Source organism: Macaca thibetana, chromosome 11 (assembly GCF_024542745.1).
Source record: "Macaca thibetana thibetana isolate TM-01 chromosome 11, ASM2454274v1, whole genome shotgun sequence".
NCBI lineage: Eukaryota > Metazoa > Chordata > Mammalia > Primates > Cercopithecidae > Macaca > Macaca thibetana.
In genome coordinates, this window is record NC_065588.1 from 63,813,691 (window position 1) to 63,826,614 (window position 12,924).

At 38.9% G+C, this 12,924-nt stretch overlaps 1 protein-coding gene across 4 annotated transcripts in view; it reads left to right on the forward strand.

Moving 5' to 3' along the window:
* Window positions 1–12,924, forward strand: part of DYRK2 (dual specificity tyrosine phosphorylation regulated kinase 2) — a 92,169-nt gene that overhangs the window by 41,021 nt on the left and 38,224 nt on the right. For 2 of the 4 annotated variants that reach the window (XM_050748600.1, XM_050748599.1), the window contains one exon: window positions 1,091–12,024. The exons of the other annotated variants lie outside the window; for them this stretch is intronic. In XM_050748600.1, coding sequence (XP_050604557.1) covers window positions 1,112–2,698 — 1,587 coding nt within the window. In that variant the 5' untranslated portion in view covers window positions 1,091–1,111 and the 3' untranslated portion in view covers window positions 2,699–12,024. Of the gene's footprint in view, window positions 1–1,090; window positions 12,025–12,924 lie in introns of those variants that run through there. 4 annotated transcript variants of the gene reach the window in all.

A 12,924-nucleotide genomic window follows, 5' to 3' on the forward strand; every position in this document is an offset into this window, starting at 1 on the left:
ATTGTGATGACAAGTTGATGTAAGATTTCATACAAAAATCACCTCCCAGGCTGCTTTAAGACTTGGGGTTGTCCAAGGCAGGAATTCCTAACTGGGAGAGGATCCTGGCTGCCAGTCCTCTCCTACCCATTACCTCTCAGCAGTCATAATGCTTAAAGGAAATCCCAAGAAGATTGTCAGTAGAGGGCTGGGGCCCCTTGGCTCACACCATTGGTAGAGTTTAGACAGGAATGCTCAGGAATGGCATGCGTACCTGAAATAAGAGGTTGCTGCTTTGGATTCCTGTTTGGAAACCTCGAGTATCCCAGCAGGTCGTAGAAATGGACATCTTCAGAGAGCTGAGCCCCTGACCCCTCTGGAGGAAGGCCAAACAGTGTGGTCGTTGCTTGGTTTGTTGGGCTGAATGCCTTAAATGGTTATTACAGTTAGTAAAGCCTGGGAACTTTTAAAAATAGGTTCGGGGTTTATAAGACACTGTGGCGCATATCTACGTGGGAATCTTTCAAGCCTAAAACACAGGGTTTTTGTTTTTGTCACTGGATCATGTGTGCACTTAGGTTTCATCAGATTTTCAAGGAAAGGGGAAGTCCTGGTGATGAAGTGTTTTCAGGATAGAGCTCTAGGTATTAGGGGAAGAGTAGTGAACAAGACAGACATGGTCCCTGTCCTCATGTTAATAAACCACTAGATGAAATATGAAAGGTGCTGTAATCTGGGGGTGGAGGAGCCAACATAGAGTCTTATGTGTGCATGTTTTTTCTGTATCCTGTTTCATTTTTATATCAAGTGTGGATTGAGTGGAACATCTATGATGTGCCAGGCCCTATACTAAGTGTCAGATATAGAATGATAAAGTTATGGTCTCTGCCTCCGTGGGGAACCCTGAATATGTACAGCAAACCATCTTCTCTGTTAGGCATGGCATTTATGAGGTCCTTTTTTCAGGATCACATGTTTTGTGGCCTTTACTCAATCCAAGTGGGATTTTGTAAAGGTAGGGTGGAGGGGGTGGTTGCTGATGGGGGTTAATTATACCCCGTTTGAACAGACACCACTTCTTTTCTATTTATATTTCCTGTCTGAATTCCAGATTGGCGGCAGTAAGCACACAATGAATGATCACCTGCATGTCGGCAGCCACCCTCATGGACAGATCCAGGTTCAACAGCTGTTTGAGGATAACAGTAACAAGCGGACAGTGCTCACGACACAACCAAATGGGCTTACAACAGTGGGCAAAACGGGCTTGCCAGTGGTGCCAGAGCGGCAGCTGGACAGCATTCATAGACGGCAGGGGAGCTCCACGTCTCTGAAGTCCATGGAAGGCATGGGGAAGGTGAAAGCCACCCCCATGACACCTGAACAAGCAATGAAGCAATACATGCAAAAACTCACAGCCTTTGAACACCATGAGATTTTCAGCTACCCTGAAATATATTTCTTGGGTCTAAATGCTAAGAAGCGCCAGGGCATGACAGGTGGGCCCAACAATGGTGGCTATGATGATGACCAGGGATCATATGTGCAGGTGCCCCATGATCACGTGGCTTACAGGTACGAGGTCCTCAAGGTCATTGGGAAGGGGAGCTTTGGGCAGGTGGTCAAGGCCTACGATCACAAAGTCCACCAGCACGTGGCCCTAAAGATGGTGCGGAATGAGAAGCGCTTCCACAGGCAAGCAGCAGAGGAGATCCGAATCCTGGAACACCTGCGGAAGCAGGACAAGGATAACACAATGAATGTCATCCATATGCTGGAGAATTTCACCTTCCGCAACCACATCTGCATGACGTTTGAGCTGCTGAGCATGAACCTCTATGAGCTCATCAAGAAGAATAAATTCCAGGGCTTCAGCCTGCCTTTGGTTCGCAAGTTTGCCCACTCGATTCTGCAGTGCTTGGATGCTTTGCACAAAAACAGAATAATTCACTGTGACCTTAAGCCCGAGAACATTTTGTTAAAGCAGCAGGGTAGAAGCGGTATTAAAGTGATTGATTTTGGCTCCAGTTGTTACGAGCATCAGCGTGTCTACACGTACATCCAGTCGCGTTTTTACCGGGCTCCAGAAGTGATCCTTGGGGCCAGGTATGGCATGCCCATTGACATGTGGAGCCTGGGCTGCATTTTAGCAGAGCTCCTGACGGGTTACCCCCTCTTGCCTGGGGAGGATGAAGGGGACCAGCTGGCCTGTATGATTGAACTGTTGGGCATGCCCTCGCAGAAACTGCTGGATGCGTCCAAACGAGCCAAAAATTTTGTGAGCTCCAAGGGTTACCCCCGTTACTGCACTGTCACGACTCTCTCAGATGGCTCTGTGGTCCTCAACGGAGGCCGTTCCCGGAGGGGGAAACTGAGGGGCCCACCGGAGAGCAGAGAGTGGGGGAACGCGCTGAAGGGGTGTGACGATCCCCTTTTCCTTGACTTCTTAAAACAGTGTTTAGAGTGGGATCCTGCAGTGCGCATGACCCCAGGCCAGGCTTTGCGGCACCCCTGGCTGAGGAGGCGATTGCCAAAGCCTCCCACCGGGGAGAAAACGTCAGTGAAAAGGATAACTGAGAGCACCGGTGCTATCACATCTATATCCAAGTTACCTCCACCTTCCAGCTCAGCTTCCAAACTGAGGACTAATTTGGCGCAGATGACAGATGCCAACGGGAATATTCAGCAGAGGACAGTGTTGCCAAAACTCGTTAGCTGAGCTCATGTCCCCTGATGCTGGTAATCTGAAAGATACAACTTTGCTGAGCCTTATTGGGTTGAAAAGGAGTAGCTCAGACCTGTTTTTATTTGCTCAATAACTCTACTCATTTGTATCTTTTCAGCACTTAATTTTAATGTAAGAAAGTTGTTCATTTTGTTTTTATCAATACATGAGGACAATGCTTTAAGTTTTTATACTTTCGGAAACTTTTTGTGTTCTAAAAGTACAATGAGCCTTACTGTATTTAGCGTGGCAGAATAATAACATCAGTGGCAGGCCATTGATTACTTCATGACTGCCACGCATTTACAGATTGGTGTCAAAGACATTCACTATGTTTTTATGGTTCATGTTATATCCTCCCCAGGGTGACAGCCCCGTAAGGCCCTCCTTTTCCCTCCATGCTCCAGGTCCATGCACAGGTGTAGCATGTCCTGCTTCCGTTTTTCATAAATTTGGGTGGTGGGGTAGTGGGAGGAGAACGGTCAGAATGAAAGTGATATCCTAAGAAAAACTGTACCTTAGAGATTTTTCTCTAGTGCTGAAACAAATACAAAATAAGATCCCCAAGGTTTAAACTGCCCAGTTAGCATTCTGACATTCTAAAAACTGGCAAAGCAGCTTTTAGTGGATAAATGGAAATGGAAACGTGTGTGTTCCTCCAAATTTTCTAGTATGATCGGCAAGCTGTTTTGTAAAGAAGCCTCATATTACAGAGTTGCTTTTGCACCTAAATTTAGAATTGTATTCCATGAACTGTTCCTCCCTTTTCTCTGCATTTTTCCTCTCTGTTCCTCTTTTAATACCACACATCTGTTGCTTGCATTTAGTTTGTCATCTTCCTTCAACTGCGTATCCCAGACTGTTAATACAGAAAAGAGACATTTCAGCTGTGATTAAGACCATTGTTTCATATTCCAATTAAAAAAAGAACAGCAGCCTAGCTACTTAAGGTGGGGATTTCCATAGTTCCAAAGAAGATTTAGCAGATTAGAGTGAGTTCACACTTTTCAGGTGCCACTGTAAGGTTCTCTTAGCCTGGGAAACTATCAACTTTTTCTTTAAAAAGAAAAAGGGTTGAAAATCCTCTTGGTGAACAGAAGTCTCTTTGGCTGTTCAGTGAGGCCGATGTTAACAACATGTGTAGAGGAGGAAAAGTTCAACCTCAAGTTAAATGGTTTGACTTATTCTTCATATCATTAGAAGAACCCCAGAGATAGCATTCCTCTATTTTATTTTACTTTCTTTTGGATTGCACTGATTATTTTTGTGGGAATGACACTTTATCTGGCAAAGTAACTGAGAGTTTGGTAAAAGAATATTTTCTTCTCTGAATAATAATTATTTTCACAGTGAAAATTTCAGTATTTTATCACTAATGTATGAGCAATGATGTATATGAATTTCAAGGCACGTGAAACAAATTTTTTAGTATGTGCAATTTAGAAAGATTTCTGCCTGTTTGGACGATAGGTTTTGGGTTGTACAAATTAGGATAAGTAAGCTTATATATGCACAGAGATTATTGTATTACCTGTAAATTGACTTACAAGTACTTAAAAGCATGGTCCCCAGTGAGGCCAAGAAAGTTTCCGGTTAAGTTCTTTAATAATAATCCTACAGTTTATCTTAAAAAAAAAAAAAAAAAAAGTTTTGAAAAACACACTTTAGGCTTCGTTGGTTGATGGTGGACAAAAATGCTCAGGAAATATTTCAGATATTTGCCAAAAAACCAGTAATAAGTTTAGCTTATTAAAATAGTGATAGATATTTGCTTTACTATTTAAGGTGTCACTGATAAATTAATTTGTACTTCTGTGTTTAGAAATTATAGCTTCTTTTCCCTTAGTCAAATTCTCAGCATATTATACACATTTCTGTGTAATCTGTGGAAGTGCAATAATACGTTAGTTACATATTAAATAATGCTCACGTGACAATACTCCCAATCAACGGCGTATAGAATTTAAGGATCTGTGTACTAGATTTTGGCTTAAAGGCATAAGAATTATAAGACTTGGTTTGGTGGCTTTGTAAGACCACCAGCCTCTTAATGATGGTTAGCTTCTTTAGGACATTAAATCAATAAAAACCTAATGCTCTTTTCTTCTTCTAATGCTCCTCTTCCATTTCCAGTTATCTTCACATTTACGTTTAAATATACAAACCTGAGTCTGCCGTTATTAATTTCCGTATAAAATGATGATACATGTGAAAATTTATAAATGGACTAATACTGCTTGTCTTTCCCCCACCGCACAAAACTGGTTCTTAAGATGCCAACATTGAATTTGGGACTATCTTTATTTCTCAATGGAAACCGGAAACTTTTATACCAAACTATAATGTGCAGCACTGTGGGGCTTTCTTTTTTTTTCCCAAATACAGTGAAATTTTTTTATTCACAAGAGCTGCCACATTTCAGCATTTAGTGATAGAGCTGCTTTAATAAAATTCTAGTTTGATTGTCCTGTCAAAAAAAGAAAAATGTTGCATCTTTGTGATTTTAAAACAAATTAATGAAGGGCTCTGATAGGCTATTAAGAGTTGGCTTGGAAACAGTTTTTGGTCTCACAGGTTACCATTGTCTAGGGATGTCGGCGCTGTTTTCAGTTTTAGGAATAGCACAGTGTTGTCTTGTCTTTGGCAGTCTCATTTGGCTCTGTTTCTTGCACCGCCACTGTGTTCATTACCACTTAAATATATTGCTCCAGCAGTGGAACAACAGTGGTGCAAGACATTGTAGATTAACAGTAGAGGAGAAATTGTGCCCTTAGTGTTAACAATGTGCCTTTTGTTCTGAATGCCATATTGTAGGGCATGCATTTTTTGGCCTCTTTAACTCTTTGAATACTAGTCAGTAAGGATGGAACCCATCTCTGCAAAACTACATCTGTCTTAAATATCTAGTTACAGGCCTTAATAGAAACCATAAGGCATGACTCATCTTCAGGCACTGAAAAAAGATAACCATCAGGTAGTGTTACACAGGGACTTCCTATGTTTAAGGGGTTAAAGATGGTCTTTGTTGTATCTTAACATCAGACTGATTTTTACATTTTTTTTTTTGTTATGCTAACACTAGACAAAAATCAACTGTATTTGTAAAAATTTACCTCAAACCATTTAATTTTATAGTGTGATTAATCCCAGGGCATTTGGTATGAACCAAAGTGCATTCCTTTTATATGTGCCTGGCTCTAGTAAGGATGGCCAGGGATTTTTACAATTTGGGTGCAAGGCACTTAAGCCACTTTTAAACTTAATGGGTGGTTTGGGGTCGTGTTAAACGACTCCATCAGAATGTTAGAAAACACTTTAGGCATCAGTAGCATTGGGCCATATTGGAATCCTAAAGTGTGAATTATTTTAAGGAGAGCATTCATTTTTGTAATTTTTTTCATCAAAAATATTTCTGGTAAGCAGAAGACTTTTTAAAAAAACTGATCTGGTCTCGGTAAAGGTTTTAATATTGCCCAACATAATGCTGTAATAGCATTAAAAAAAAGTATTTGTGAACTCTGTTTCTTAGGGGCTTGTACATCTCTCTGCTATGGACATATATAAAATTAATTGTAATTATACTCAGCTCAACTGCTACAGTTATGTCTAGGCAGTGGCTTGGGTTTTTATCGAGCAACAACTTAGACATGTGACTGTAATATGCTGCAACTGTGTGTACTGAAAATATGTGAAAATGGTTGAATGTGGACTGTGTATATATGTATGTAAAAATTTCTGTGAGATGCTGCTGTCGCCACTTAACATTAAATATGTTCTAGTGGATTTTAATCCTAGTGGCCAGTTCTATGATACTGTATGTATTGTACAGCTGATGACAGGAGTAAGACTGTTTAGTGAATATTTGTTAAATTTTATTGTTGTGGCCAGAGATAATTTCAGAATAAAATTTTAATGTCCTACCTTACTTTTCTCCCCTTTCTAACTATAATTTAACTCCTGATCTATTTCTGGTATTATCCTTTGTCATTTAGCCTGGAGAGGGTTTAGAATGCAAAATGGATAGCTCTATATCAGTGTCTTGAGAAGTTAAAATAATTCATTCTACTAGTTTGTTGATAGGAGTACTTTATTAGTTCAATATAAGTATGCAGATTCCAAGTGGAAAGACAAAGGTTTTAGTAAGTAGCTCTTGCTTTTCCTAGGATATTCTATTCCTTTACCTTTAAGATTTTTATGTTAACTTTTTTATATATAGCCTCTGCTGTGTTATTATGCTAGAGCTTCATGTCTTTTAAACTTCATGATGATAGTTAAGCTGGAGGAGCAGAGCCTGTCAATTATTCCCCACCAGTCTTCATTCTTTTCTGTGCACAAGTTCTGGTAAATTATTCTAATGTGTTCTAACCAGCTCCACCCAATGTTTTTTAATGCTTATGAGTTTGCAGTTTTTGTACTTGGTGGTCTCTGTGGTTCATATTTTTTTGTGTTGTAGTGTCTCCTGCCTTGGTTGGCTCGGAAAATAAGGCCTAGGAACTGCAACTAGCTCATGATTTGTCAGGTTCAGTTAATACCAAGCTAAGAGTTTACTTACAGATGACAGCAAGCAGATGCTCTAGTAATTTGTCAGACATTGCAGGGATATTGTGTAGTCAAATATTTCCCTCTTGTGGAAAGAACTACCTCACATTTTTATTTATTTTCCTTCTGTTACCAACAGCCAAGGAATTAACTTAGTGTGGCTTCCTGCATCAATACTGGGATATACTTAAACAAGGGAATGCTGTAAGAGTTCCCAATTGTCTCGTCATAGCCTGGGCCATAGATTTTCGTTACTGCTAATTTTGCTGCTTAAAGTTCACACCCAGTGCAAAAAATCTAACCAGGAAACTAATCCCAAAATCCAATATATTTAGAAAGATAAGTGTTAAGAGATGTGCATTATGTACAAAATTGAAAAATGGTGCTAAAGTGGCAATGTAAATTTAAAATTTCTTGTCCAGATCTGACTGACTGACTGACTGACTGACTCAGGAGATTATAATTCCTACTCATTCCCTTTCCCTTTAGCAGATCTTTCAAAAGCTCTTTTTAAAATTGATCAATATACTATTCTGTTTGAGTCTCTACAATCCTATCCCTTCTGGAATCAACAGCTACACAAAGAAATATTCTTGAAACTTCAAAGTTGCCTTCAAACTAGCTCTAGAAAATGTCCCTAGCTGACATTGGTATTGGTCTGTTAGAAGGGGAAATTGATTTGACTACTTTCTGTTTTGAAAAGAGCATTAAGAGGGATTTGAGGAAGGTATTTGTGACTTTCCTTTTTTTCTTAAGTTTGAAGTACACTTCATTTCCTTTGGGTTATTAGGCAGATAAACACTTGTCATTAGTAATACTTAACACTGTCCAAAATGAAAAATGACTGCCAGTGTGTTGCACATACATGAGAAGATTGCATCTTACTTCAAAGTCTTTGGTTTGTTTCCTTCCTTCGTTTGACTTTGACTTACTATTTTGCTATGGTCACATCCTTAATATCTGTGGTACATTTCATATATACATGGGGTGGGGGCATACTTGCCATTCCCATGTGTCTCAAGGAAGCTTAATGAGGAAACTAATGAGTTAATATTTATTCTTCTGAAGAAAGCTGACATTTTAGGAGTGTTAAGTCATCTATAATAAGGAGCAGCAGGAATATATTATGATTGTATCACATGTTCCAGAGAGCATTACCCCTTACATAGAAAGCTCCTTGGATATTTCATGGTGTTGCATGAACATCAGTTTATCCTTATACATCCCTATGAACTATAATTATCCTCATTTGATATTTGAGGAAACTGAAGTGACTTGCTCCAAAGTGACTTTACAGAAACATTGCAGTTTGAGGCTTAGGTTGTAATCAGATAATTTTGATCTTGTACAGTAAGGGAAAATCCATAACCATACATAACACACAAAAGTTTAGAAAGCGGAGGAAGTTGAGCTAGCAATGGGCATTTCTATTATTTAAGTTACATACCAGTTTCCAGGAATATTTTTCAAACGGGACAAACTAAATTAAAGTTGAGGACTAGAGCATCGTAGTCTCTTAAGTGCACCTCATAACTTAATGCATGTGCACACACCCTCAGTTAATTTGTAAGAGAGTGACTTCTCATTGTTATTTGTGGAGAGGCTAGTTATAGTAGCTTCCTTATTTTCTGTGTTGCTAAATTTTTTTTTATATTTGAAAGTATGAAAATACTATTTTTGACACTTTACTGTTTCTCAGGGATTAAAAGTTAAATTTTACTGACTGTAGCAGCAGGTAAATCTCTTAAATTTACTCAGGTTTCCTATCCTTTGCCTCCATATTTAAGAAAATATAGAATGCCTGCCAGGGAAATATATAAAAATAAAAATTTCAAATACAATTTTAAAATACCAATTTGTAAATAAACCAATTTTACAAACTAAAATATTGTGTCTTTCCTTGCTTTTTATCCCAATTTATCTCCCCTCCTAAGTTTGAGGAGTTTTGAATATTAAGGCTCTTTCTTCATTTGTAAAAATGAAGTATGCTATTTGCAAAGCAAAAGCCCATGAAAAGCCCCAAATCATTTAAGTGAAGCTCATTGAATTGTTTTCAGTTGTTTTGGGAGAAATGTAACTAATTATAAGCAATTTATGTAGACCTGCAGCAAATAAATGTATGAGTAAATTTGGGCTAATTTGTCATCTTTTTATCTGAAGAGGAATACCCTACTTAATTTCCCTTGTCCGTAAAATTCAGTTTATCAGAATTTTGGCTAGGGTAGCTTTAAATATATATATATATAAAATGCAGATGGCATTTGTTTGTCAAATACGTATTAAATAAGTGTCCTATAGCCCAGAATCTTGTAGGCACTAGGGATATATAATGCTGAACAAAACACACAGTGCCTTTTTAAGGGAGTTTTTAGACTGGTTGGAAAGGCAAACATTATATGGATAATTATATGAAAAAATACATAGTTGCAAAGTAATAAGTGCTGTGAAGATAAAGCATGTTGTGCTGAGTGTGTGTGCAATGTTATGTTGTATGGATCAAAGATGGCTTCCCTAGGAAATAAATAGCTTTGGAGCTGAGGAACAAAGAGCGTGAATAGAGACCCAGTAGCTAGAGGAAATAAGGTGACCAATTGAAGTCAGGGCTATGTGGCCAGAGCCCAGAGAATGAGAGTACTTGGTGTGAAACGAAGCTGGTGAGGTGGTTGGGAACTGGAACATGCCAAGGTAGGTGCTATTAAGGATTTTGGTCCTTACCCTATAAGCAAGGCAGCCACCAAGAGATTTTTAAGGAGGAAATGCCATGAGCAGATTGGCTCTTCCTGGCTGGCTTTATAGGAAAGTACTGAGAAGGGTAAGAGTAGATGAAGGAAGTCCAACTGAAAGTGTTTGCAAGAGATGGCAGACTGGCCCACAGGGTGGGGATGGACATTTAAAGAAAATGGATTTGAGGGCTCATTAGGATACAGAAAAACAGATGCTCTCTGATTTACAATAGGTCGACTTAAAATTTTTTGAGTTTGTGATGGGTTTATCTGGTTCAGATGGGTTTATCAGGAAGTAGCCCTTTTGTAAGTCCAGGCCCATCTGCATTAAGGTAGAATTAACAGTGATTTCTCTTTGTGTCTGAAAAGTAGTTGTTGCTATTTGTGTCTGGTTTGCTACTTTGCATCAAAAGGAATCACAGTATCTTATTTGTTTAAGAAAAGAAAAGGTTGCAAAGTAATGCCTTTGGTTACAAAGTATGAAGCACTGGTATACTATCTTTTGCTGAAGATTTGAAGCCTTTGAGTAAAATCTTGTTTATTAATTCAAATTCGTTTCAGGAAATTTTAAATTTTAAAAAGATTGTAAAAATGGGGTGGGGGGATTTTACATATTAAGTTTTTATATTAAGACTAAAATGAATGAAGGAAAGAAGGGAGGGAGGGGGAGAGGGAGGCAACTAGATTTGTGAGAAAGAATAACAGACTAGGAGGTCAGCAAAGGCCGCTCTGGCCTAGTGGCTGAATGTGGTGTTCTGAAGGAGGAAGGAGCTCAAGAGCAAGCAAGGCAAACTCCCTCTCCCCCTCCCTCCCTTTCTTCTTCCCTTTCTTTCATAGAAGTTAAACTTTTACTCTATAAGATGGTATATATGGATTTGGCATATTTGAGTTTACCAAAAAAAAAAAAAAAAAATTATAAAAGACGTGAAAGAGGAGGAGAAGGAGATCAATCCCTGCCTTTGAGGACATTTTGTTTAATTAGGAAGACAAGATTAGACAGAAAATATTAAACAAGTCTAGAACATTGAAAGATGAAATTCAGAATAAGTGCAGCTCATTTGCATTGCGTTGCTCTCGGATAATAAGAGCTTTAAGAAGGTGGGTCTCCAGCCAGGTCTTGATGGAATGCAGACTGAGAGAGAGAAAAAGGATATTCTAGGAGAAGCAAATTGCTGTAACTGAGGGATGTCATGAATCATTCATTCGTATGTCATCCAGTATTTACTGAGCACCTACGTGTATAATTTTTGACATAATGCAAAGGATGGGCAAAGAGACTGGGTTTGTGGCAGGATGATGGCAGGGTGAAGAAGGGAGAATAATTTCTTCAGAAGGTAGGCCTTGTCCTGTGGTTTTCTCAAATGTGCCGTGTTGTTGTAGCCACGACACATGTGCTGTCTCTGTCTAGAGTACATTTGCCAATCTCTGCCTCATCCTGTGAGACTCAGCCCGGACCAGATGTCACTGCCCTTACAAAGTCCTCTTTAGCCTGAGGTTGGGCAAGATCACCCTTTCCAAAAGCTAACACTGGCGATCTCTCTGCTAACTGCAAGGTGAGTAGAAGTGAATTGAGAAGGCAGTGGAATCTTCTCCCTTGTTTCCCTCCATCCTTCCCACTGGGCACACACTGGCAAAAAAAAAAAAAAAAAAAGAAAAAGAAAAAAAACAAGTGGTGTCTGAAGATGCCATTTTAGTAAGAGAGGTACTTGTTAACCAGACAATCATAAAATGTTTACAGTTTGTAAGCAGTGCCCAGCATGAGAAGCAGCTAGATTTGTGAGAAAGAATAACAGACTGGGAGGTCAGCAAAGGCTGCTCTGGCCTAGTGGTGTGGATGTGGTGTTCTGAAGGAGGAAGGAGCTCAAGAGCAAGCCAGAGCATGGGATGGAGGCTTGCAAGTCTGGAGTTCTGTGAGCCAGGAGAAAGCACGTGCAAGATAAGGAGGGAGAGAAATGCGATGCCGGACCTTGGAGAAGGCCACACAGACCATTTGGAGGAGCTGGGAATTTATTCTGATTACACCAGGAAGCCATTGATGCATTTACAATAAATTAAAAACAAAAAACAAAACAACAACAACAAAAACACACACACACACAAAAATCATTCTGGTTTCCTATGGAGAAAAACTGGAGGGAAGCCATGTGGAAATGATGCCACTCCATGAGACAGAGGACTTCTAACCACCTGGGAGGAGTTGAGAGACATCATTTGATAGAAGAATGGTCCTTCACCAGAAGTTCTGTTTAGGAAGTGAGGTGAGGTGGGGATAAGGCTACGAAGGGTTCTGAGGATACCATTTGTTGTTGCTATTTTTGTAATTGAAATAACATAGGCTAAAAAAAGTGTTTTTACAGTATGACTATATAAAAATTGCAGATGCAATGTAATTAATGTATAAAGGACATTTAAAATCAGTAACAAAAATGCTAATATGCCAGTGGAAAAAAGAGACAATAACACCTTCAAAAAATTTACATGAGCAACATAAATGGACCAAAACATTTTAAATTGTAAATCAAAGTAATAAAAATTAAAGCTATGAGTTTATTTCTAACCCACAAAATATCAACAATTAATTAAACAACCATGTTTATTGCTAGCAAGGGTGTGGAGTGGTGTAAAGCACTCATTTGATGCTGCTGGGGCATAATTAGCAGAGCCTTTCTGGAGGGCGCTTGGTAATCTGTACCAAGAGCTTTAGAAATACTCATTCATTTTTACTTGTTGATTCTACTTCCAGAAATTGGTATCAGAATCCATCATGTAAACAAAGAGTTATGTACAAGAATAATCATATCTACTAGGACAAACTTAGAAAAAAAACATTGTATCTATTAACAGAGGATTTCTTAATAAATTATAAGTATATGAATTATGAACAACATGTTTACAGTATAATATTAAACAACAAAAAAAGGGAGGCACACGAGTGAATGTGCTCCCTACCGGAACACA